This window comes from Miscanthus floridulus, chromosome 9 (assembly GCF_019320115.1).
Source record: "Miscanthus floridulus cultivar M001 chromosome 9, ASM1932011v1, whole genome shotgun sequence".
NCBI classification, from domain to species: Eukaryota; Viridiplantae; Streptophyta; class Magnoliopsida; order Poales; family Poaceae; genus Miscanthus; species Miscanthus floridulus.
Window position 1 is genome coordinate 14,245,541 of NC_089588.1, and position 26,315 is coordinate 14,271,855.

Below are 26,315 nucleotides of genomic sequence, written 5' to 3' on the forward strand. Positions count from 1 at the left end.
TTCTGGCTCTGCTCGTCTATTTCTCTCAGCCGGCACGGAGGCTCGTCGTCGGCCAGCGGGCATGGCGGCGGTGCGGTAGTGTCAGGGCCGGCGTCGGGCCCGGGCGCAGCAGGGCGGGCGACGCACACGCAGGGGATAATTGGGTTGGGCCTATCGACTAACCGACCACATCGGTATCGGCCGATGTATTACGTATTCACTGCAAATTCCACTAAAAACATATTCGCTGCAAATAATTTCAAAAAAAATGTCAACTATAAACCAATTTCTAAATTAAACTTTTATAATTTCATTGCTCATGAATAATTAAATTTGATTCATCTTTGGTGGGAAAAAAATCAATTCCTAAATTTATCTTAAGTCAAATATTTTAAACTGGTCAGATTTATAGGAAAAAGTGTTAAGAAATTAATATCATTAGATTAGATACATCATAAAAGATTTTCATAATATATTTATTTTGTCTCATAGATATTTATGCTATTTTCTATAAATTGGTTGAACGCAAAAAAAAATAACTTAAGGCCACTCTAGAAACTAATTTATTCAAGGACAAAGGGTTTACAAAGTTGTACATCTTATTAGGCTCTACACTTTTTATATAGAACTCAACCCACCTTCATCCAACTCCATATGCAAAAGTTATGAATTTTTTAAGATAACTATTAAGTTTGTGGTATAATAGTCAGGGGTATAATTGTCACTTTTAACTTCTCTCTCACAGTCTATCTACTGTTAGAAAAAATTATTTTAATATCTATAGTGTTCAGGTATTAATTACCACAATAAAATAGTATCTTTTAACAGAAAAACATTATTAAGTAGTGTCCTTCATTAAATATATACCACTCATACAAAAAAAAATCGTGATGCATGTGTGTGAAGAAATAGGAGAAAGAACCACACGAGCAAGCCGAAAACGATGGTAGGGTAGAGCAGTGGCGTGGGCGTCCCGCGATTTGCCCATGCTGCCATGCACGCATGTGCAAACTGTGCACGGGTGCTTCTGGCTTCGGTGCTTCGCCTGCCTCGGCCTGCCTGCGTACGGAGTACGGGGATGTTTGGATGGTGCCTGGAGCCCATCTGCGTGGGTGGATGGCTGCCCGTGTCTTGCCTCATTTGGATGCAGACCTGGCCACCTGCCTGGTCCAGGCATCGGAGGGCAGTCCCAGGCCTCAAAAACGAGCGCCTGACACAAGCAAACCTGCCTGGCTGTGTAAAGCATCAAAGTTAATTCAAGTTAATTAGCTACTGTGCATATTTTGTACTAATAATTAATTTGCAAGTTGCTGCAAAAAAAATTATAATCATATATACTGTTCACCAATGCGTGGAAAAGATTTTTTATTGTTCATCAAATTAAAGTTTATTTTGCAATCTAGATTATGATTATTTATATATCTTACTTCTTATTTAAAACTTTTATTTATCCTTATATTATTTAATCATAAGTGTTAAAGTTACATTATCCTCATATTATTTAATTATCATATAGCTTCTCAGGTCCATGGCACCGATCAAACACATCTTTTTTATATTTGCTTGGCTAAGCAAAAAAAAACATTAACTTTTTAGACAACTTTCAGACATCAGTTTTTGCTAGGGCCTTGTTTAGATTGCAAATTTTTGTAATCTGGACACTGTAGCACGTTTCGTTTGTATTTGACAAACTTTATTCGATCATGGAGTAACTAGGCTCACAAGATTCGTCTCGTAATTTACAACCAAACTGTGCAATTAGTTATTTTTTTTTACCTACATTTAATGCTCTATGCATGCGTCCAAAAATTGATGTGATGGAAAGAGAGTAAAAAAACTTAGAATTTGGAGATGATCTAAACAAAGCCTAGATGTCAAAAAATTTGGCAAAATGCACTGAAGCGGTTTTCGTTGTTATTTGACAATTAGTGTCCCATCATAGTCTAATTAGGCTTAAAAGATTCGTCTCGTGGATTTCGTCTAAACTGTGTAATTAGTTTTATTTTTTATTTATATTTAATGCTTCATGCATGCGTCCAAAGATTTGATGTGATGGAGAATCTTGAAAAATTTAGCAAAATTTTGAGGAACTAAACTGGCCCTAGGTAAGATACCAAACCTCCAACCAAACATGCCCTACGTGCCTGGCAGTGGCATGGCAGCTAAAAAGGTGCAGAAGCAGCACAGCAGCTCTGCAGCTGGACACTGTCACACTGAGCTCCCTCGTCGTCGTCGTCGTCTCGTCCACGGCGACAGCAGCGGCCAGGCCTAGCCTGGAGGCAAAGCGTGTGAACCTGCTGTGATGGCACATGGGGGGAGGCCCGTGGGTGGCCTGTGTGGCCATGAGCCCCATGCATGGGAGCAATGAGCTGCATGTGATGCTCTGCTCTGCTCCGTGGTTGCCGCTGCTGCATGCGTGCGGCTGCGTGCCCATGGAGCCATGGAGGAGGAAAGGAAAAGGAGGTGGACAGGCAGGCGGCACGCAGCGGGTGGGCGAGATACACCAGCAGCAGACGAAGATCTTCTGCTACTGCTACCTTGGAATTAGCAAAAGCTACCACGCACGCACGCACCATCCGCGCCGAATTTGAGAACAAAGCTGCTGCATCCTGCGTGCATGTCTTGCAGTTACAGTTGCTGTTGCACTGCATCATGCAGGCCCTGTAGAATACAGTTAGCATGCATCTGTCAACATTTCTTTCTTCAAGCGAGGAGGATCAACTTTCCTTTAATTTTTTTAGTCGATCCAAACTTCCAAAGGCCAGCGCAAGATCGCTAGGGCTCGGTGACTGAAAAAAAAAACGGTCGATGTTAATGCTGATACTGATTTGTTGTGAGAGAAAAATACTATTATTTTGTTGAAACGATACGACTTAGCTTTATGTATCACTGTATGTGTTCGTTAATCTGCCGCTGGCTGGCTGGCTGCCCATTATAACTGCCAGCTGCTTATTAAACACAAGGCCCCTAGCAGTGCGGTACTTACTGCAATGATATCTGCTGCCGCAGTAGTGTCAAGTCTGTGTGACAAGAGCAAGCAAAGTTGAGGCTGAGGCGGCATGCGCAGGTAACCAATGGTCTACACCCTGCAGTCCTGCACCCGGCAACGCAGTGACAGTTGCGAATTGAAGGTCTCAGCAGCTGATCAGACACAGGAGAGCCCCGTGCATGCAGGCTCATCACATCATTAGGCCACGCATCGATCTGCAAAACTCACCTTGTTGTCATGTCATGTCATGTCATTAGCGTGGTTGTACTCAAGTAGTTCGAGGATGAACACGGCTGCTTCATGTTCTTGACATGAACATCAACTGAACTCGTCAGTTTGGCCGCATTCGCTTCGATGAAAAAATAAGTCGAAATATTGTTTCGACTAATTTATTATGAGAGAAAAATATTATTCCGACTAAAAAATAAGCTAAAAAATATGAATTACAACACAAAAGAACCAATTCCTCATATTTTTCATCCAGGGGCACGCACGCTCAGCTACGACAGGACAAAAGCTGAACTCCTCTGTTTGTGTTTTTCCTCATATGTTCATCAGTTCGGTCCCGCACCTAGCACGCATGATGGGCAAAGCATAGCACATGCAAGCGTCAGGCACAGAACCTTTGATTGACTGCAGATTGAGTCGTTTATCGAAACAGCAAAAAAAAAAAAAAAAATCAACTATTACAGTTAATAGGACAACTTAAATAATTTACATTTTCTATAGCTAAAAATGAAAAAAAAATACACGTTGCCTGAAAAACCACAAAAATTAGACACCTAAAACATGTGGGTGGTCAGATTGCTAGTGTTTTTCATTCCTCATCTTTGGTGAGCATGCCATAGCAACCACTTTATCTATTAAGCCCTCGTTTAGTTCGCGAAATTTGGATTTTGGGGCTACTGTAGCACCTTCGTTTTTATTTGGCAAATAGTGTCCAAACATTGACTAATTAGGCTTAAAACGTTCGTCTCGCAATTTCCCACCAAACTGTGCAATTAGTTTTTCTTTTCGTCTACATTTAATGCTCCATGCACGGGCCGCAAACATTCGATGTGACAGGTACTGTAGCAACTTTTTAGATTTTGGGGTCCAACTAAACAAGGGCTAATGCTGGGAAAGAGTAGAGAAGGTGAGTAAAAAGGGTGTGATACTCGATACAGTCATTCTAGCTACTCGGTGAAATATGTTAGGTTTAGTCTCACGTCAAAAATTATTGACGATGGATAGGTGGAGCATAATATATAAGGTGGAACAACCCTCACTTGAGGCCAAGCGCATGCGTCAGGTGGCTGAAGCCAAGCAACTGTGTCACTCTAATGTAAAACCCTAAGTTGTTCACTAAATCTACGACAGCATAGCTATCTTTCTCTCACACTAACTAAATCATCAGTCTGCGAATGGTATTCATGGTGGTATCCTCATCATTCTCCGCCCCTAGACTCTCATCTCCATGTGTTTGTGCCGTTGCACATGGTGCTTTTGGTAGATACTCCTCATCAACATCACATCTACCAAACTCCTTATCATGTAACTTAGTATCACGAATAAAATTGTGCAACGTCATCCAAACAAGAATGATATATGCTTCTGAGTACGAGTAGAAAAACTTAGCATAGCCTCTGTGTACGTCACTTTTGTTTCGTAACTCTGAAAGCACGTTCAATGACATTTTGAAGGGGTGAATGTAGAAAATTAAACACCTTTTACTTCCCTTGAAGTGGACACCCACACCGAAGACAAAATTCAGGTAGAAGGACATGCAAGATATCCTATTTAGCTTGGATAGCCCGAGCCCACGAGAAAAACAATTTAGCATTGGCAAAATAATAGTTGAATTATTGGCAAAACAATTTAGGAGGCACAGGAAATGAAGAAAAAAATTTTGTTAATGCATGGTTGAGGATCTTATATCATGTGCAGAGCCTGGCCCACCAGCAACCACAAAAGGTAAATCTCATGTCAGAATCACACACAACAAGCACGTTCTGATACGTATATCCATGCCGACGGGTGAGAGGATCGGTGACGTGTCAGAGCTAGCAGTGGGGCCTTCGTCTTGTCCCACACCTTGAATCGTAATGTCCCAGCATCCATCCATCCATCCATCCATCAATCCATCACGAAAATCTCTCCCCCTTCTACTCTTCTGTCCATTAGTACCACTAATTGTGGCATTTTGTTCATCTGAGAGCAAATCAAGGATGCATACGGATGTGAACTGTCGAAGATGACACTAACAGTTTCAGAATTGGCTTCGTGACATATTGTACACGTAGATAGCACGGAAAAGTAAGGTGCAAAGCTGCAAGTTTTCTTACGAATTGCATCCTGTACCTTCCCAAGGGAAACGACAAACGATTACCCAAACAGAAGAAACAATGGAGCACATCTAACCAACCGTACAACGTCAAAAAAAACATGTAACCAACCGTAGCCACGCATGAGTCAGTCAGACGATGAACAGCACCCAGAAACCAGGAGACGACAAGTGTCCTAATCCAAGATCAAAGCGAAACCAACGTTTGTTGGCAAGCCAATCAGCCAGTGGACCAGACACAGTAAAGGTTGCTCGCAAGAGAGCAAGCACAGGCAGCCCCAGCACCAGATGTGTGCCCCTTGCCTGCTGGATGCAGATCGCAGGTAGCACATCTCTTTCCATCCGCGACAACGCGTAGCAAGCAAGCAGCAGGCCCGGCAGATTGGCAGCAACCATTTGTCAGAATTCAGTTAATTCACAGATCCGTATCGTATCATCAGATCCCAACGTGTCACCAACCCACGTTCGGTTCATCCATCCATCCAGCCAGCCAGCCAACCAGGTGTACCATCGGTCGCTTTTGCCATCGCCGACAACGAACGGTCCATATGTTCATTCAGTTCAACAACACAGCGGAAGGAACCCAGCCTGATTTTCAAGAAAAGGACTGCTGCCAGTGCCATAAGATGCGCATTACAGTGCAGATGGGAAAGAAACACCAGCAGCAAATAGTTAATCACGCTAACATTCAGGGTTTTCATACTGTAGCGCACAATTTCATGGGGGGCGGAAAGCCTATAGATCTCAAATGCAACTCAGCTGGAAACAACAGCTGGAAGGCGCATATACAATACAGCGGTGGAAAATTGGCGAGACACTGGGGGAATGATGGAAATGCTCCTAGACTCATTCCTCAATGTCGCGCCTGATGCTTCCTAAGCTATGTCAGCGGAACATCAAAGATACTGAAGAAAAAGGTACAGCTGTAGATCAACCAACTGTTGCCGTTGCTAAAGGCTGGGATCTAAAATGATCTAGGCAACATTCTTCATGCAAGTTCTGCTACTCGTAACTTCACTCCCCGTTGACAAAGCTTTTACTCTCGTAGTACTTCTTCTCACTGGCTTCCTTCTTCTCATTCCGCTTCTGCAAAATGGCACATGGACACAGCAAGAGTGAATACAGACAGCACCAGATCCATGGACCAGAATAAATGAAACGACAACAGCCCCACACCAAAGAACACATTGCCAGGCGTAATTTAAGGGGGGAAGATTGGTCCCAAGAAAACAGACATTATTTAATGACACATGCTGACATGCAAGGCTGCCTTTGCTCAAGCAGTAATGCACCAGCACAATATCAGCAAACAACAGCTCCCATATGCACATCATTGATATGTAGACGACAAAATCGACTGATGCGTCGTAACTGTGAATATGTACTGTACAACATGCTGCATACTGCATACAAAGGACTCATAACCATCTGATCGCAGTAATTACCTGGTAAGCTTCGTGGTTAGCAACAATCCTCCTGATGATAGTACTTGTAGTGATATCCAAGGGACTCTCCAACCGACGGTAAATGCCCATAGCCTTTGGGACAGCATATGGGTTTGAATCATCCTAAAAAATGCATTAGGAACAATCAGTTATCAATGTTGCAACATTTGTGTGTTGATAAAGTAGAGAAATGGTTCTTATAAATAAAACTCAATTACCTCTGTAAAGTCCATGTTTTCAGCAATAGTTCCATGGACAACTAACGAAATATTGAATGTGGTAATCTGCACACGACAAAAGGAAGCTGGAGAGTTCAGGACACAAACATACTGGTCATAACAATAATTTGCATCACATAGTCATTAACCTGGCCTCTATCAATACAAGAGGGCTCAATTATTAACCTTAAAATATCTAAATAGCATACGCCTCCTAATTGAAGGGCGGGCCTGGTGCAAGCGGTAGAGTCTTACCGCCTGTGACCGGAAGGTCCCGGGTTCGAGTCGCGGTCTCCTCGCATTGCACAGGCGAGGGTAAGGCTTGCCACTGACACCCTTCCCCAGACCCCGCACAGAGCGGGAGCTCTCTGCACTGGGTACGCCCTTTTTATACGCCTCCTAATTGGTGCTTTATGCAACCAGTGTGGCTAAACTGAGGACACTGATGGCAATATACTAAGGGAGCATTTGGCTGGGACAGAAACTAAGTCACTGATAGCTTTGCAGAGACCTACTAACCATGAACCTGATCCGCTGTGCTGGCTGCAGCAGTTGTTGGCTGCTGCAGCCAGAACAGTGCATACTGCAGCCTGGTAGATAACTAGTACGTGCAGCACCTGTAGGCAGCCAGCAATTTTGCTGTGCAGCGCAGCCAGCACAGCCAAAACAGCCGAAGTAATCAAAAGCAAGCACACCCCATGGTGTTTTACGAGCTGCTCAGTTTCTCAGATGAAGACCAAGGTCCTCAGTTGGAGAGATGAGGAACAAAATAGTGGAAAACCTATAGGACTTGCTCTTTATTAACTCCATTTTTTGGCTCTTCTTTTGTAGTGAAGTAGCAATAATATTGCCCATAATCACTCTGCAAGGTATATTGTTTTGTGCAGGTGCCATCTCTATATTTCCCGGCTATTCAAATTTTAATGGGCCTGTTCAGCTGCTGCTGCTACAGTGCATGTGCCATCTCTATATTTCCCGTCTATTCAAATTTTAATGGGCCTGTTCAGCTGCTGCTGCTACAGTGCCTGCTGAGGGGGCTTGTAGCCAACGGAGCCATTTTTTTCATTTTCTTAGGCCACGGGTATGGGCCCTGGTCCTTTTCTTATTACATCTTATTCTGGTTATGAGTATTTGAGATTAAGACGATTGTAAGAACTTGATTCCTGCTTCTATCAAAATTGGGTCCAGTCTCTACTCTCTGGTCATTTCTGTCTAATGTAAATAGCATCCAAAATGGAACAGGTAGCGCTAATGGGTCTACACCTATTTGAAATCTGATTTAGAAGTCAACCAACTATTTAAATATGTCTGAGGCTCAGTTAAGAAAATCTCAAAGCCTCAGACCTAGCTTATATCCAAACTAAAATATGGATGTGAGCATACCATGCAAGGCTTATTTCTTCTGTATCAATCCATGGATAAGAGCATGCCAGCCTTATTTTTATCTATACTAAGATAATCTGGACTAGGATTTTCAATGGCATAGCGTAAATTCCATGTTACAGATCTTACGGTCAATGTATTGTCTATTGTGTTAAGACTTAAGAGTGCTGTGTACAAGGAGCAACCAGCCAACTACAAACATTTCATCATGCGTTCTATAACTAAATTAGTTGGTTCCATGGTGAGAGGATAACAGATAACTCACCATGTCTTTTGAAACGTCCCATGGAGCACCAATGATCACCTCATCAACATAACGACAAGCCAAAACATTCAAACTTCGCTCGTGGAGATTCATGATTGGGCGGTGTCGTCCTCGAGTTGAACTGCCAAAAAATTGTAAACACCAAAAGAAAAGTAGGCTGAATGTTATGCATTACAGATATAATGCTTCAACAGAAATGAACTCTGACTATAAACAAGGACTACTGCAGAACTGAACTAACTTAAGCATAGAGGAGAATAGAGATGCAATCATCATATTACCTTATGGTCTGATCTGTGTGAATCCCCACAAGCAAGAAATCTCCAAGTTCTCGAGCAAGTCGTAATATCTACATGGAAAGAAACTATAAACAGAAGAATATATGAATCATGCAGGGTTAATTTTAGTTTTCTCCTTGCAAAAACAGAAGTACAGCCAGCAGGGGCATTTGTGTCCTAAACAGACTTAGCTGACACAGATGTGAGGATTTCTTTCTTTCTTTCCCCATTTTCAGGTGGGTGGGCATGTGGAAAGGAATTCACATTTACCTCGACATGTCCAGCATGGAACAGATCAAAAGCGCCATCTATGTAAACTATCCGAGAATCTGGACCTGGACCCTGCATTGGGAATGTCTATAGTCAGTGACGATCCAAGAATTGGTCTCAAAATGTCTGTGAACAGTCCAAGAAGTGATATCTTATTGTATGTGAAGCTGCAGATCAGCAGAAGTCATACCCTGCTATTTGAGAACTGAACTATTCGCCTAGATGTGGGAAGAAAATGAGATACTCTTGTTCCAGTTCCAGATCCAGTATCATCAACTTTCTGACCATGTCCGCTACTGAACTGCCTTTGTAGTGAAGAGTGATTATGGGCATCAGATGATCTCTCTCTAACACAAAGAAGCATCCGTCCTATCATGAAGCAATACTCAGTCAGCATGAGAATAAAGCATTTTCATCACCATATAAATTGTATTCCCTAGAAATGAATAATTCACTGTCCCCAAGAAGTTGAATAACTTGAAGCTCTAAACTAGAAATGGGTACAGCAGAAGCTTCATTGTGTGTGCAGTCTTGGGAACAAGAACAATAGTGGAATGGTCATCCCTTAAACATTTCTTAAGATGATACTTGGTTCACAATGGTTTCCTAATGAACAAATCAGCTGAGGAAATCTTTTGAACAGTACAGTAGTTGCCAAAAGAAGTTTTTGGTAGATCTAGAATTAATTGCAACATCAAAGGGCGGCTATGATATTTGAACAAAAAATAACTAGCAACTGAAAACTAGTACCTAAATAATCCCCATTTCAAAATTCAATATGATCATCAGCAAAGCAGACTTTTAAAATCGAAAGCTGAAAAGAAAAACTAAAGCGAAATTAGTACCAACAATATCTGTTGTCGACACTCCCTCGGTTCTCTTAATCTGCTTGTACCGACCAGCCTTTTTGGCAAGAGCATATGCATCAGTACCATCTGGTAGCAAACAAGGATCATCACCATGGATAATGTAGTCTATGTTGTACTCATTGAATAGCTTGTTCATGAATTCTTCAGTAATGGCATAAGGTGCATCTGGAATGATATCATCTACCCATTTCACAGCACGGACCATTATCATTCTGTATTATCAGAAAAAAAATTATCAGAATCTTGCTAAACAACATATAGGACTATAGGAGTCAGGGAGTAACAGACTTGATACTTCTTGACACAGAGAAACAGAGGCATAAAATTCTGTACAGCCAGGTCACACGTAAAGGAATGACACAATATAAAAGTTGAGACGAGATAAAATAAACGATCATTCGAGGATGATTTGCATAATATGCAGAAAGTGTCAAACAAAGTAACCTGCCTCCTTTATGAAAGCGACAACATAAACACTAGTGCTATTACCCTTAAGGTCTTAACTCAATTTTCGGATGAACCTATTACTAATAACTACCAAAGAAACCTATTACTAATAACTACCAAAGAAAACATAAATAAAACTCAACTTTCATATTGTGCTAAACAACATATATAAGTTAGGGAGTAACTCCCTGACACAGAGAAGCACAGGCATAAATCTCTGTACAGCCAGGTCACACGTAAAGGAATAACACAATATAAAGTTCAGAAGAAATATAAAAACAACCATTCGAGGATTATTTGCATATGCAGAATGTGTCAAACAACAAAGTAACCTGCCCCTTTATATTCAGTCTGTTCGCTGGTTGGTTTCTGGGCTGATAAGCCTGGCTGGTGCTGGTTTGTTGTGAGAGGAAAACACAGTTGGCTGACTGATAAGCCATGGCTGAAACCAACAAGCGAACAGGCTGATTAAAGTGACAACAGAAACACTAGTGCTATGCCCTAAAGGCCTTAACTCAATTTGTGGATGAAATTAAACTAATAACTACAAAAAAGAACACATAAATAAAACCCTCTGGACTGTTCTCTTTATGTGTAGATTGCAGAATTGGATTCATGCAAGAATTGTTTTTGAACCCGGTTGAGATCAAAGAATTTGGAGCAGACCACTGCACAGTAACTCTTATAGGCCAGCAAGAACAAACAATGGATTCCCCAGGAGGAATATGAAATTCCCAAATAGCACTCAACTGATGAATTACTGCTAAAAGTGAGGTCATGGGCAGGTAGCTACGGGAAATAAAACGCCACTCCCAGTAACCTGTGCTAACACAACCGTATGCTACAAGTCTAGAATTACGTTTCGCGTCACATCATGAGATCAGATATTATTACGGAAAAAAGACCATCGACACAGGGGACAGGACCTCTCGTGGAGCGGCGTGACGGGTGGTCCCTTGTTGGCCTTGATCTCGTCGTCGCTGATGACGCCGACGACGAGCTCGTCCCCGAGCGCGCGCGCCTGGCGCAGCGCGTTGCAGTGGCCGTAGTGCATCATGTCGAAGCACCCGTCCATGTAGACGCGCACGGGGCGGCGGGGGCGGCGGCGGAGCGCGCCGAGGGGCGGCGGCAGGGGCAGGGGCGGGATTGCGGCGGGCCCGCCCGCGAGGTGGAGCACGAGCACCGAGGCACCCAGCACGATGCCGCCGATCACGTACGCCGCCAGCGCCCGCGCGCTGCAGCCATTCCCCGCGTCCATGGGGGGGCACGGGCGGAGGTGGGGAGGGAGGGAGGGGTTGGTGGTGCGTGAGCGAGGGATGGCTGGATCTAGGGCTAGGGACGAGGGGCTGTCGCCATGCGAGGGGGAGGAGGAGGAGGAGGAGGGGAAGGCGGAGAGAGGACGGCGGTGGTGGCGGCGAGGCGGGGGAGGACGACGAATGCTCTGGGGTGCCTCCGAGCCTCCGGGGCAAAGAGGGAAACAAAACAAGAGAGTGGGGTCCCCGTTCCGTTGCGTTCGGGAGTGAGCGTAGCGGAATTGTACACCGTTCCAGCTCTGGCTGCCGTGTGGGACCAACATGTCAGTCGCGGTGGGCTAGGAACATGCCCCACTTGTCAGTGATCGATACTGTGTTGAATACTGGCCGTCCATCGTACCGACCTCTTCTTGCTACACGTCAAACTTTTTATCCAGGTCACCAAAGGTTCGGTCCTCTTTTTAAATAATTATTATTAATTAAAAAAATGACCAAAATACGCTCACAAAATTATTTTCAAGTGTTTTTAGAACATGATGGCAACTTTATACAGTAGAATAACGCGTATGCCGCGACGTGTTTAGATGAAGATGATGCTACGATGTACTACTAGTATTTACTAAATCCGTTCTAAGTTATAGTTCGTTTGACTTTTTTTACCTCAAGTTTGATCACTCATCTTATTTAAAAATTTATGTAAAATATCACTTTTTGTTGTGGCTTGCTTTATTAACAAATTTTCTTCAAGAATAATTTAAATTTGATTATGTTTGCACAAATTTTTTAAATAAGACGAGCAGTCAAACTTAGGATTAAAAAGTCAAACGAATTATAATTTAGAACGGAGAGAGTAGTTGTATATATAGCCTGTTCGGTTGGCTGGTTTGTTTCGTTGCTGGTTCGTGAAGAAGTACTGCTAGCTGGTCTGTGTGAGAGAAAAATACTATTCCAACTAAAAATTTACGATCGTTTACGACAAGTCACAGCCAAAAGACCATAAATGAACGACTTCGACTAGGAGCGATGCATCTATCACATGCATAATTTAATGATGATGTTATTGGGATAGATGCACACACGATCGCATCTGCTACTAGCGTCTCTTGGAAGCGAATTTTGCTGAAAGATGCATCCGTAGCTTCACTGGCATCTCCTCTACCGTCCCGTCCGTATATGCCTGCCCGGTGCCTGTTCCCTTCGGTCTCGGCTAACCGGTTCCATCCACACGGTCCAAGGATTACACGTGTCAGTGTCACCTGCTGGATACGGCGGAGCTTTGAATAATGGAACAAGACCGGGGCCAGGGCGGCAGCCGGCAAAGTCAAAGCTTCTCTCCCGGTCCGGGAAAGATGTCCACGGCCGTTGCCAGCTCGGCCGGCGGCATTGACCGCTTCGCCTGCATCTAGAGGGGAAGGCCGTCACTGGTCTGGAACATCTTCGTTCCTTCGGCTGGGGGTAAAAGGATGCAGCTAGAATAGTATTTTTTTTTCACACAAACCAGTCAGCCATACTTCTTTATAAATTAGCAACAATACGGAACAGCTAACCGAGCAGGCTGCATATTCTCAGTGATCTTATCACACTTCTAAACTAGACTAGAAGCCGTGAAATCCGGACATACACGATGCATTTAGGGCGTGTTTGTTTTCTCGACCTGCCTAACCTGGACCTGTCCAGAGAAACAAACACGCCCTTATAGCTGACAGTCATCAGGTGGGTCCATCTGCCAGCGACAAAGTCACCAGCGACTCTGCGCGGACGATCTCATCGCAATATCATCTCCCCTTCATCCATTTTATATAGAGACTTTTTCTGGGTGCCATTATAAAAGATCGTAATCTCCTGTGTGTCTTTGAAAAAATTCAGCGGTCTTCAGCGCTACTACTCTAACTTTTTCGTGTCATCCATGCCACTTCCGTCAGTTTAGGCTCTAACGCCGTTAAACTGCAGGTGTGAAAAGACGAAAATGCTCTTAAGTTCAAATATGTTATTAATTTTTTTTAGCATCTTAACGACTTCAAATGAAAAAACTCAAAACTAGAAAATTGTAGATCTTGTCGAGATCTATAATTTTCATATAATTTTTTTTTTCATTTAATTTCGCAAAAAAAAATAATATGATTTTTCTAAGATATATTAATCATATCAAATCATATTTTTTTGCGAAATTAAATGAAAAAAAAATTATATGAAAATTATAGATCTCGACGAGATCTATAACTTTCTAGTTTTGACTTTTTTCATTTGAAGTCATTAAGATGCTCAAAAAAAATTAATAACATATTTGAACTTAAGGACATTTTCGTCTTTTCACACCTACAGTTTAACGGCGTTAGAGCCAAAACTGACGGAAGTGGCATGGATGACACGAAAAAGTTGGAGTACTGACGCTGAAGACCGCTGAATTTTTTCAAGGGCACACAGAGAATTACGATCTTTTATAATGACATACAAGGAAAAGTCTCCGCTCACACAGCAACTATCAAGCAAACTCTAGACAAGGCAAAAATAAAAAGAATATATTTAAAAACTTCAGCCAGCTCAAACACGCCCACCACAATGCTGCTACCTGCAAAGCAGGGCTCGTGTCTTCTACAATAGCGTGAATTTACAGCAAAACATCTGTACCGGTGAGTGCGAAACGACCGAGCTCGCGATGCTGCCAGCCTCTACAGATGTCGTCAGTGTATGCCTACAGCTAGAGCGCCATCTCTGCCTGAAGTCTGGTCAGCTCGCTCAGATCACTGCCCTGTTTAGGAGCGGGCGCCGCTTCCGCTTTCGCTCTCGCCGACTGTTCCACGGGTGCCACGGACTGCCTCGCCGGCGGCTCAGGCAGCTCGTCCTCGATCTCTTCCTCCTCCAGCTCCTCCAGCTCCGCTTCCAGCTCGTCCTGTTTTGTTTTTGTCCGGAAACTAGTTAGAGAGAAATAAATGGGTTCCATGCAGGACTCTCCGGGATCGACTATGCATACAGTGGGTGCACTTCAAGTTGATGACTGGGGTCTGGAACTCTGGATGCTATGAGCTTGTACCAGTTTAAAGGGAGGGGAAGTCATACAGTACCTCGTCGAAATCAGCAGAAGCGCCAACTGGCGTCGCGAGCGCCTGCTGTATCTCCCGCATGTTCTCTGTCTGTTCATTCGCCTCTTCAATGGCGCTCTCAATGTCGTCAATATTCCTGCACAAGAAGAATTGCCACAAACAGTTTGTCCAAGTGGCGGTTAATGCAATTTTAATTAATATTAATATAGTAGTAATAGTCTACATGAGAGCTATCAATACATGAGTTGTGTTAGATTCAGAAGGTGCACAAGCCCAACAACAGAAGGGCAGGAAATATTTAATCAAGAATGGGGGTTTTCATTGCATTATAAAAGAAAATGTAGAGAACTGGCAACATCTTCAGATGTTACGTGTTAGTATAAGCCATCGTAGGGCAGATGGAACCTTACACTGATTGTTGAATAGCTTTGACAGCAGATGATCCGGAGCGCAAAGCATCAACTGTGTCGGTAGTTGCCTTGGCGCTTTCAAGCATTATGATCTACATAAACAACTTACAATCAATTTATCGCACCATTTTTACAAGCCCCGGGATGCGTGAACCAAGTTCGACATTGTGTGCATATGTTTTTTCCTTTACCTGGTCATGAACTCGCAACTGAAAATTTGATAGCTGCTCAATTTGTGTCTCGTACAGTTTCTTTTTCTTTAGACACTGAATAGCAGCTGAAACAAACAGAGAAGGAATTTCACATACAAGCTTAAGAGCTATTGTTCGAGAGGGGAAAAAAAAGCTAAAGAGCTATAAAATAAAAGATGAAAAGCATCACAAGCTTAGGAAGAATCCTTCTATGTTCCAAGCACAGTGAGAACACAATATAATCTATAATGTTGTCTAGACATTCAATATCACTAATCTGTACCTAGATAAGCCTTTTGGTGGCAAAATTTTCAAAGAATAATGATAAGCAAGCAAAATTTGCATATTTAACAATTAAGAATGACGAATTATCATAAGATTGTGACAAAACATAAAAATAGCAGATGTGTTTGCTCTGGAGCAACGTTCATTACCATTCTTGTTCTTCGATTTTGTATAATCCTTAGCCTTTTCGATTTCTGCAGAACATTTCTTCTGTAGGAAACGCTCTTTCTTCTCCAGCATTTCTAGAGTCTGCACACATGAACGGTACAAAAAACACACCAATGTGAAAGGTAAATCTAAGGTAGCAAGTTAATATCTAGGTACTGCAGATATAAATTGCTGATCTGTTGGCAATAGCTGATGATGTAGACCGAGGGGCATGATCACAGAACAAATAATCCACAATGTCAGCATCGAATGCTATACTTTATTGTGTCCTTAAAAAATAGATGAGTGCTGAACAATAGAATTGAAGGGCTGACCATATCGAATTTAACTGACCATCCTGCCTAAAGGTCAAGCATTCAGGACAGGCTGGCAGCTTATGCCAAGAAGGACCTCTTCCTCTCTCTTTTTCAACATGAGGACTCCGAATCATCTCTTGTTTTATTCCACTCTTATCTTATGGAAATCCATTCAATTCAGAAATACACATGATTACGTTACAGCAGTCAGCTGAAGATGGATAGACTGTTTTATGACATTGGTTTTAACATATACTTCCACAATGTTGTGTTAAAAGCAAAAGAGTACAAATAGAAGGAAAAACAAGAGAGTTCTTCTGGCATACTCTTAAGAAGGGGGGAGAGAGCCCATTCTAAGAAATAAGAACTCTTTATATTTTAGAGGTGACCAGTTTCCACTTCAAAAAAAAAAGTATTCTTGATCAGAACATATTAAACCTCCATGAACTGCACCCTCGAATCCAGTCCTATCTTGCCAGAAAAAGGAGTAATATGTAATAGTACTGCCGCTTTTGAACAAAATAATAGTACTGCAGCTGATATATCACTATTGAAGGATCACAAGCGCAGCAACAGTTAAAACCAGGAACGGGGAAGATAAACAATGAATTAGGTATAAAGGGGATGAAAGACCTCATGGAGCCGATCCAGCGTGGGTATGGCAGAGGAGGCAGACTCCTTCTTCTTGCTTTTAGTCTTTGGCAGCAGTTTCTTCAGCATCTTCTTGTCACTCCCTGCTGATTCTCCCTCTTGTCTGATGATGGCCTGTGTACGAAGGAATAGGAGGGTGATGAACTGGAGACAGCCTTCTTGAGGGAGAAGGGGAAAGTGAGGAAAAGAGGTCGTCGGAACAGAGTTCTTGAGAATAGTAAGTATGAAGAATATGTAGGGGCATCATAAAGCATGTGACGGGAGGACAGAGAAGGACTTGTCTGCTTCAAAACGAAAATGATTAAAAAAAAGAGAGACGAAAATTCAGTTTCAACGATGTCACTATCTTAAGATACTTTACTCCATGTTAGACGGTTTGCCAACTTGTGATTGTGCCCACTTTTCGTTAGAGCTGGTGTTAATGTGAAATAAGTTTTGGAGGAGAAAGTCAAGCTTTTGTGGATACAAGTAGAGAACAACAATACTAGCAACTTTCAAAAAGAATATCCTGGTGCCCATTTGTTTGAGGCTTGAAAACATGCAGCAACTGAGCAAGGGGTGTGCGCGCGTCAAGAGTCATGAGAGGAACCTTGAATTCACAGGCTGTAGGTCATATAGATATTTATCATCTTTTTACTGAACAAAGTCTATGTGCAGGTCTACAAGACAACAGTGGTAGCATTTCCTTGTAGTAAGAGAAGTTCCTTTAAAAAGCCAGAATTATAACAGCCACACATGATATCTATTTAGGACAGTGACAACAGAATCGGCATATTAGGGAGACGACAGAGGAATGATGTTGTTTTTGGTAGCAGGTATGTTGGATTAGGTCGGTCTAGCGACCTACTATATAATTTGGCGTCTTCTTACTTGGAACAAGCTGTGAATCTTACACCATACCACTCAAAATGATCCTTACTTAAGTAGCCATCTGCTTTTCCTTCCAGGACAAGTAGTTGAGCTGCCATTCCTTATCATCTGTGGCTTTTGAGAAACTAAAATAGATGCTTAATGAAATTCGCCCATACAGCTAAGAGCCGAATAAAGGGGTATTCGATCACAACCCATGCCTTCTATCCTGAGAGCATCCAACTTTGCGCAAAAAGGGATTGGCAGATTGGGAACACTTCTCGGTTCCCCTTTCCTCTTTGTTAGCTGCATAGTCGCCTACACGGATCCCCTCCCTCTCTTCCTAGTGTAATGCTACGCAGCAGCACAACAAAGTAAATGGCGCGCTAGGACTTGGTGACGAACTGATTGCGTGGTAGAGGAACGGAGGTTGCATATAAGTGCGGACACATGAGCGTAGACGTGGGATACCCCCGTCGCTTACCCTCGAACGAAACAAGCTTGAGAAATCCAGAAGCACCAGTGGAGTCGGATCCTCGCAGGGATCAAGCAAGGCCGCCTGAATCGACGGAAACAGAGGGGCAGTTAACACGCAGGCGTCCGCTATCTGCAGCAGCATTTCCGAAAAAATACAGCGGGCAGAAAGCAGAGAGGGCCAGAAGAGAACGCACCGCGAACGAACAGCCTCGCCTCACCGCCGGCCACGGCCGCACCCGCGTGCCTGGGACTGGGACTGGGACTGGGAGGGCGCAGCAGACCGCCGATGGGGCCGCGGAGCAGGTGACGCTGCCGTCGGTGAATAAGCTGCGGCGAGCGGTGGAGGTGGAGGTGGAGCGCAGGGCAAGCGTCGCGTTCCACGAGAAGGCCAAGACCCAAGAGCCCAAGCGGCTCTTCGTCACTGGAGAAGGCCCACATCGGTATTCCGTCCATACATATGGGCCGAGAGTGTAATAGCAGACAATCAGGCAAGCAGCCCATGTGAAGCCCACAAGCACAGCTTGAACTGAATACGATTAAGCTAGCTGGTTTACCCAATCGCAAAAGCTATTTGGCGCGGCCTGGCCTGCTTGCATGCGTACGCGATGTGGCCTGCTTGCACGTGCATCTCGCTTCCAATTTTAGTTTTTTTGTGGTTGTCAATTTCATTTATTATTTTGATTGCTGTATTTTTAGTTTCTATTTTAAGGTTTTTAGTCCTTTTTTTTTCCCTTTTTTTAGTTTCAGTTTTCAGTCAAGTTTTTTTTTTTAGTTTCAGTTTTCAGTGTTCAAATGTCTTCGTAAATCCTGCAGATTAGTTGCCTCACCTACAATATATAAGTTATCATAAAAGGATAGCCATTGCACACATAAGTTGCCGCAAAAGAATTTGCTCCCTGCTTATGCAACAACTTCTATTTTTTGGTTTGTTGCAATAATTTGCCCCCAAGTTATACAACTATAGTATTATTACATGGTAGTAACTCCTTTTGATATTTTTTGATCCCCCAGTTTGTGTATACTATGTAATAACTTTAGTATATTTTTGGAGTAGCAACTTTAGGTTTATATAGTAGTAACTTCTTTTGATTTTTTGGCGCCCCGAGCTTGTGCATACAATGTAAAAACTTTAATATATTTTTGGAGTAACAAGTTTACTATTACATTGTAGTAACTCTTTTCATAAATCTCATCCCATAGCACATTTTTGCTACTAAAATAAAATTCTTTGAAACATAGACAAGTGAGGCCTAGGCTGCGTTCGGCTGGCTGGCCGGCTGCAGCTGGGCTGGCTAGCACAGTCACACTTTCACTGTTCATGCAAACAGTGTTCCCAGACAGAACAGTATTTTTCTCTCACAACAATCAGGCGGAACAATATTTTGGCTTATTTTTCAGTCCTGCCGAACAAGCAGCTAGTTTTATTCGTCTCGTCACGTAAAACGTACCGGTGTAGACGAAATTAAAAACAAATACACAATTCAAAAGTTACCCCAATTCAAAGAAAATATTTGTTTTTTTTACGTGCAAGGTACAGTGGGGCTTCAGTCGCTGCTGGTCAGTCGCATGCACTGAGGCTCAGTCGCCGCATGCAGTTGTCGCGAGAGGCTCAATCGCCGCGCGGCTGCATGCAGTTGGTCGCGAGCTCAGTCGTTGCGCGTAGCGACGAAGCCAGCTGTGGGGCTAAGCACCCCTACCCATCCTGAGCACGTGGAGTTTCTCTAAGTTTTTCTTTAAAATTTTATGCATACATATATTAGGTAGGAGGGGCTAAGGTTAAGAGAAAATAAAAAAACCTCTATTCTTTTATTCAGCCACTCCTAAATTTTTTTCTAGCTTCGTCACTGGTTGCGCGGGGATGGGGTCGCGATCCCTGTCCTTACCCAATTATATGAGAACCATGCATGTTTCTTTGGTCATGGAATCGACAAATCTATTAATGCAATGTTGTGCGTCCGATAGTAAAATCCCATAAGAATCTCTGGTAGAAAGGAGTGAATATAACATCAGGCCGATAAATAGTGGCGGATCATGAGAAATAAGTTATAAGTGGCTCTTCCATTGTCATTTATTTATTTCTTTGTTATGGTTCATAGATACCAATTTGTAGTGGAGGCTCAAAAGAGGCTCCGCTGGAACCCACCTTGCCCTGATGCTAGATCCACCCCTGTAAAATAACATAGGAATTAGCAGTTGGGCTAAGATAAGATATGAGATGGTAACAAGAAGTCGATGATTTTTACACTATAATACCGCGTAGATAGATCTATCTACTGCAACTACTACTAAGTAACTAGATAGATTATATTTTTGAACCCACACATAGCAGGTTATTTACCAATTATATATTACCATCATAGGGCTTGTTCGGTTAATCTCCACACCGAGAGGATTGGAGGAGATTGAATGGAATTAAATCCCCTATAAGAGTTTGTTTGGCTGCACTTGTATTCTCCTCAATCCATATACGTAGAAATGGATTGGAGTGCAACTTAATTTAATTTTTATCCTAATCCACTCCAACACAAATGATTGAGATGAATACGAGTGCATCTTAACAAGGCCTAAGGCCTAAGGGCTTGTTTGGATGTATCCACCCAAAACACATGTATTGAGGTATAAAAATAACTAGTTTTCACACCAATTTACTCTAACATATGTGGATTGAGATGAATACGAGTGCATTAAGACAAATCTAAGTCAACATCCCTCTTAATCTTTTCGGATCCCTCTATTTAGATTAACTGGACAAGGCTTTAATTTGCACCGACCCATATGGACAGGAAGAAAACGAGGCAGATCCTGATTGGGCTTCGAAATGCGAGAATCGGATGGTATAACCCAAGAGCCCATCTGCTAAATGACCTTTTTTTTTTCTGAGAAAACACATAAGATCCTAGCTAGTGCAATATACAAGACAAAAAAAAAAGTAGGGTCAGAATAAAACACAAACAAAAGTGCTTGGACCATAATTTTGTAATGGTGTGCTCTGGATAGTCAACCGGCCGGTACAAAATGTCGCATACAAATTACAAAATGCCGATTTAGCATGTCTACTAGAAAATGTTAGGATATAGTAAGTTTTTTTTTCAAAAAAAAAAAGAAATGAATGAACACAACGTAATGTCGAATCACTCAAGGTTTGAGTAAATAACAACAATACGTTGAAGCACAACTTACTGCACCTATAATAAAAGCCTGGTATTGTTACTCTACTATCTAAAAAAACGATGAGAGGCCGATTTCCCCATGTCACATCCTATTTGCCACAACTCCACTTTGGAGATGCAGGTTAAATCCGTAGTTTGTGGATTAAATAAATGAAAGTAATTCAAATATATCTAATATAATCTAACTGATAAGCAAAATGTTTTCTACCTAGCTAGAGCTATAAATACCCACAGCTCTAGCAAATCCATGAATGAAGCTGCAAAATTCGTGGTAAAATCCAGGCCCTACATACCACCACGTGGAGGTCGAGCTCACAGCCACAAACCAATGCAAGAGTGCATGCAAATGGAATGCAAGCAGAGTTCCGGCCGGCCAGGAATAGCAGCTCCGTCCTCGCTCCCATGGATCACTCGGCACCCCACACGCGCTTCGCCCCCATCCCCGGCGCGTACGTCCACGTCCACCAGTGACTGACCGTCGATCACATCGGTCATCATCGCCGGCGGCGATCGACGGACGAGCTAACAATCGATCGACCGGCCGACGAGCGCACCGAACGGCCGGCGGAGGATGGCGGCGACGGCGGTGGCCGACCCGCTGGCGGAGCTGTGGAACCACACGACGTCGGCGGGCCGGTCGGACCTCTTCTGCTTCGACCCGAGGAAGATCACCATGACAGGCATCTGGACGGGGGACAACCCGCTGGACTTCTCCCTCCCGCTGCTCCTCTTCCAGATCATCCTCGTCACCGCCACCACCCGCGCCGTGGCGCTGCTGCTGGCGCCTCTCCGCCTCCCGCGCTACATCGCCGAGATCCTGGGGGGCTTCCTCCTGGGGCCCTCCGTGCTGGGCCGCGTCCCGCACTTCTCCGACATCGCCTTCCCCGTCCGCAGCATCTTCATCCTCGAGTCCATGTCCCTCATCGGCCTCGTCTACTACACCTTCACCATCGGCGTCGAGATCGAGCTCCACACCGTCCTCCGCGCGGGCTTCCGCAGCTTCTGGTTCGCCGCCGCCTCCGCGCTCCCGCCCTTCCTCGTCGGCGCCGTCACGGGCTACGTCGCGCTCTCCAGCGCCGGGGAAGAGGACGGCGGCGGAACGACGACGGCCGCCAAGGCCGGACAGCAGTTCCTCAACCGCCTCTCCTTCCCCGTCTTCCTCGGCGCCACCTTCTGCTCCACGGCCTTCTCCGTGCTCGCGCGCAACATCGCGGAGCTCAAGCTCGCCGGCACCGACGTGGGCCAGCTCTCCATCTCGGCGTCGCTCATCAACGACACCTTCGCGTGGGCCGGGCTCACCATCGCCACGGCGCTCGCGCACGTCCGCTACGGCATTGTCCCGTGCCTCTGGACGCTCGTGTCGGGCGTGCTCATCGTCAGCGCCAGCTACCTCGTGGTCCGCCCCATGCTCGTCCGCCTGGCGCGCCGCGTCGCCGAGGGCGAGGTCGTCAGCGAGGCGCACGAGTGCTGGGTCCTCGTCGGCGTCCTCGTCGCCGCGCTCGTCGCCGACTCCGGGGGCACGCACGCCATATTCGGCGCCTTCGTCTTCGGCCTCGCCGTGCCCAATGGCCCCGTCGGCGTCGCCATCGTCGAGAAGGTGGAGGACTTCGTGGTGGGCACGCTGCTGCCGCTCTTCTTCGCCATGAGCGGGCTCCGCACGGACACCGCCAAGATCACCAGCACGCCGGCGGCGGTGCTGCTGATGGTGGCCGCGCTGGCCGCGGCCATCCTCAAGGTGGCGGCCGCCGTCGGCGTCGCCGCCGTGTTCGGCATGCCGCTGCTCGACGGCACCTCCATCGGCCTGCTGCTCAACACCAAGGGGATCATCGAGCTCATCATCCTCAACATCGGCAGGAACAAGCGGATCATGAGCGACCAGTCGTTCACGGTGCTGGTGTTCATGTCGGCGCTGATCACGGCGCTGGTGACGCCGCTGCTGGCGCTGGTGGTGAAGCCCGCACGGCGGCTGGTGTTCTACAAGCGGCGCACCATCGCGTGGCCGCAGCCGGACGCGGAGTTCCACGTGCTGGCGTGCGTGCACATGCCCCGCGACGTGCCGGCGCTCCTCACCCTGCTGGACGTGGCGTCGCCCTCGGACCGGTCGCCCGTGGCGGTGCAGGCGCTGCACCTGATCGAGTTCGCGGGGCGGTCGTCGGCGCTGCTCCTGATCAACGCGTCGGCGCCGTCGTCATCGTTCGAGCACTCGGCGCACCGGCGCAGCCAGGTGGAGCTGCAGTTCAAGCACATCGCACACGCCTTCATGGCGTACGAGGAGAACGTGGCGGGCGTGTCGGCGCGCACCATGGCGGCCGTGTCGCCGTACACGACGATGCACGACGACGTGACGTCCGCGGCCGAGGAGCGGCACTCGGCCCTCATCTTGCTGCCGTTCCACAAGCACCGGTTGGTGGACGGCGGGATGGAGGTGTTCCACCCGGCGATCCAGCCGCTGAACCAGAGCATCCAGCGCTTCTCGCCCTGCACCGTGGGCATCCTCGTCGACCGCGGCCTGGGCGGCGTGCCGGGCGCCGGGTGCCGCGTGGCGGCGCTCTTCTTCGGCGGGCGCGACGACCGCGAGGTGGCGGCGCTGGCGATCCGCATGGTGTACAACCCGGCCGTCGACCTCACGCTGCTCCGGTTCGCACAGAAGGGCGGCAGCTTCACGGGCACCGAGTTCGACGCGCTCAAGGAGCGCAAGGCCGACGACGGGATCCTGCGGGAGTTCCTGGACCGGGCCAACAGCGTCAGCGCCGGCGGCGGCGGCGGCGCGGGCGTGGAGTACCGGGAGCGCGGCGTGTTCAACGCCAGCGAGATGGTGGCGCAGATCAGGGAGGTGGAGGCGCTGGGGAAGGACCTCTTCGTGGTGGGCAAGGTGCCGGGCCTGCCGGCGCTCACGGCGGGGATGGCGGAGTGGAGTGAGTGCCCGGAGCTGGGGCCCATCGGGGACCTGCTCTCGTCGAGGGACTTCCAGACCACGGCGTCGGTGCTGGTGGTGCAGTCGTACGCGAGGCCGTCTGCCGGGGGGAGATCGGCGGAGCTGGGACTGGGCGGCGATGGCGTGCCCACGGCGGGGCGGCCGCCACGGCCAGATCAGATCCGTAGGGGTAGCCTCGGGAATAGGAGCTAGCTAGCTAGGTGGAGGTGGCTGGCTGGCGTCGCGCCATGGGTGGGTTCATGGCTTCATGCTGATCATGTGGTTCATGGTACTAACAACAAGCACGTAGCCGCCAGCGATCATCGGAGAAATTTAGTCAAGGTAGCTCGCATGGTAATTGCAGTTTGTGTAGTTAAATACCACTGTAGTAACTCTGAATCTAAATACATGTCCTTTATTATTAGGACATTGACATGGTCTCTGAAGTAACATTGTTTTGACTTGTAATTTTTGTTATTATAGAATATACCATACTAAATAGTAAATTGTTATATTAAGAAAATATATGAACATGGTCACATCGTCACTTGTGAACCTAAGAGCATCTCCATCAAATTGAGTATCTTCCTTCTCTAAAAATCTCATATAAGCGATTGAGAAAACCAATTGAAGCTTACAGGAGAGGACTGCCGCAGCAGATTGAGAATCCTTCATCCTTTTTCGGTCTGTTCGCTTGTTAGTTTCAGCCAGAGCTTATCAGTCAACCAACAGCGTTTTTCTCTCACAACAAACCAGCACCAGCCGGGCTTATCAGCCCAGAAACCATCCAGCGATCAGGATGTTTATTTACATAGGACCCACCTATCAATGACACATCTCATTTCTTCTCCATCCTCTCTCCATACTCTCCCTCCCTCTCGGTGTCACCCCGACCTGCTGGACAGCGGCTCAGAGGCGAGGCAGGCCCGAGCACCACCCCGGAGCAGTGGCAGATCGGCGTCGCGGTCGGCTCGAGCACTCACCCTGCTCGACGACAGCTCGTTGACGCAGCCGGCCAGAGCGGTGACCCACCGGCGCCATAGCGGCTCGCGCAGCCCCACGCGCTCGCATGTCCGACGCTGCGGCTTGCGCTATCAGCGGCCCGCGTGCTCACGGCGGAGACGCCAGCCACTCCACCATCTTGTGCGGCCACGATGTTAGTGACAGGATGAAGGGGAAAGGGGATTGAGGAAAAATAATGGCAGATCCTCTTCATGTGAGGAATCTTCTATACCTAAAAAAAAACTCTAAAGTAATCATCTACCCAGTGATACCAAAAATATATATGATCCGGTCACAAAGACTTACCAAATACGTATACTATCCGGCTACGTTCCTGGCTGTCCGGTGATAAAAAAGCATATACGATCCAGTCACAAAGACTACCAAATACTTATGCTTAAAATTATAAAAATCTTAAAAAGCAGGACGATACTTCCAACATAGTTACGTTTCAAAATAGCCAGGACAAGATATGGTAGAATAAGTAGTATAATGAACACGGTTGTTAAGGTACTAGTATGAAATAAGATTGTTTCAATTTCATATGGAAACTTGAATACTTGGTCAACAATGATAATTGCGTAAAAATGGATTGTTGTGAACATTGAAAACATAAATTACCGTGACATTAGTTGAGAAAAATATATAAAAGAGGATCTGATGGAGCAGTTTTTTTTACCTCATTCCTCTATACGATAGGTTTTAGTTAAAGGAGATCTCTTTTCTCAAACCGATGGAGATGCTAGCTTTTCTTAGACTAGCCACAGCCCACGCGCATGGTAAAAATACCGATGCTTGAGACTCTTTTTTTTTTTTTTTTTGGTTAAGTCCAATTTACACCCTCCAACTTGCAGCAAAGTTCGGATTTCAACCTCGAATTCAAAACCGGACAACTTTGGCCCTCCAACTCTCGAAAAAGTTCAACTTTCAACCTTGCGGGCGGTTTTGCGGGTGAACAGTAACTTTTGATATTTTCGGGAGCGCCGAAATTTATATTGTTTTTTCGAGCATCTTAACGTCTTCAAATGAAAAAACTCAAAACTACAAAGTTGTAGATCTCATCGAGGTCTACAATTTACATATAAAAATTATCTTCATCCTACATCGTATTGAAGGGTTTTCTATTTTTTGAAATTTGAGTC

General features: G+C 45.5%; 3 protein-coding genes across 4 annotated transcripts; 1 reads left to right on the forward strand and 2 right to left on the reverse strand.

Annotated features, from left to right (window-relative positions):
• Window positions 1–5,938: 5,938 nt before the first annotated feature.
• On the reverse strand, window positions 5,939–12,342 carry LOC136483461 (ethanolamine-phosphate cytidylyltransferase-like). 2 transcript variants are annotated; one of them, XM_066480543.1, is made up of 9 exons: window positions 11,393–11,985; window positions 9,996–10,231; window positions 9,341–9,519; window positions 9,151–9,222; window positions 8,884–8,951; window positions 8,603–8,723; window positions 6,955–7,020; window positions 6,737–6,859; window positions 5,939–6,377 (listed from the first exon to the last, which is right to left on the reverse strand). In XM_066480543.1, exons 1-9 carry the CDS (start codon window positions 11,722–11,724, stop codon window positions 6,306–6,308), a joined length of 1,269 nt encoding a protein of 422 aa, XP_066336640.1. In that variant the 5' UTR covers window positions 11,725–11,985; the 3' UTR covers window positions 5,939–6,305. The 2 variants fall into 2 exon arrangements, 1 of the variants encoding a protein (XP_066336640.1); XR_010765449.1 differs by lacking the exons at window positions 5,939–6,377; window positions 6,737–6,859; window positions 6,955–7,020 and having other exon boundaries at window positions 8,669–8,723; window positions 8,884–8,966; window positions 11,393–12,342.
• A 1,887-nt stretch (window positions 12,343–14,229) lies between these two features.
• LOC136481394 (vacuolar protein sorting-associated protein 32 homolog 2-like) lies at window positions 14,230–18,412 on the reverse strand. Its single transcript, XM_066478748.1, has 8 exons — window positions 18,282–18,412; window positions 18,095–18,169; window positions 16,744–16,875; window positions 15,796–15,895; window positions 15,362–15,447; window positions 15,171–15,262; window positions 14,782–14,896; window positions 14,230–14,609 (listed from the first exon to the last, which is right to left on the reverse strand). Exons 3-8 carry the CDS (start codon window positions 16,828–16,830, stop codon window positions 14,418–14,420), a joined length of 672 nt encoding a protein of 223 aa, XP_066334845.1. The 5' UTR covers window positions 16,831–16,875; window positions 18,095–18,169; window positions 18,282–18,412; the 3' UTR covers window positions 14,230–14,417.
• A 3,275-nt stretch (window positions 18,413–21,687) lies between these two features.
• Window positions 21,688–24,617, forward strand: LOC136481395 (cation/H(+) antiporter 15-like). Its single transcript, XM_066478749.1, has one exon. The coding sequence runs from the start codon at window positions 21,829–21,831 to the stop codon at window positions 24,382–24,384; it is 2,556 nt and encodes an 851-aa protein (XP_066334846.1). The 5' UTR covers window positions 21,688–21,828; the 3' UTR covers window positions 24,385–24,617.
• The last annotated feature ends 1,698 nt before the right edge of the window (window positions 24,618–26,315 follow it).

What these genes read in the sequence shown, in the direction of transcription:
- LOC136483461 (XM_066480543.1), bottom strand. Translation starts at nt 11,724, where the DNA reads ATGGACGCGGGGAATGGCTGCAGCGCGCGGGCGCTGGCGGCGTACGTG. An exon ending in GTCACGCCGCTCCACGAGAG is followed by an intron (nt 10,232 to 11,392) that starts GTCCTGTCCCCT and finishes CTGATAATACAG; the next exon opens with AATGATAATGGTCCGTGCTG. An exon ending in TCCATGCTGGACATGTCGAG is followed by an intron (nt 8,952 to 9,150) that starts GTAAATGTGAAT and finishes CTTTCCATGTAG; the next exon opens with ATATTACGACTTGCTCGAGA.
- LOC136481394 (XM_066478748.1), bottom strand. Translation starts at nt 16,830, where the DNA reads ATGCTGAAGAAACTGCTGCCAAAGACTAAAAGCAAGAAGAAGGAGTCT. An exon ending in CGCTGGATCGGCTCCATGAG is followed by an intron (nt 15,896 to 16,743) that starts GTCTTTCATCCC and finishes TCATGTGTGCAG; the next exon opens with ACTCTAGAAATGCTGGAGAA. An exon ending in AGTTGCGAGTTCATGACCAG is followed by an intron (nt 15,263 to 15,361) that starts GTAAAGGAAAAA and finishes TTGTTTATGTAG; the next exon opens with ATCATAATGCTTGAAAGCGC.
- LOC136481395 (XM_066478749.1), top strand. Translation starts at nt 21,829, where the DNA reads ATGGCGGCGACGGCGGTGGCCGACCCGCTGGCGGAGCTGTGGAACCAC.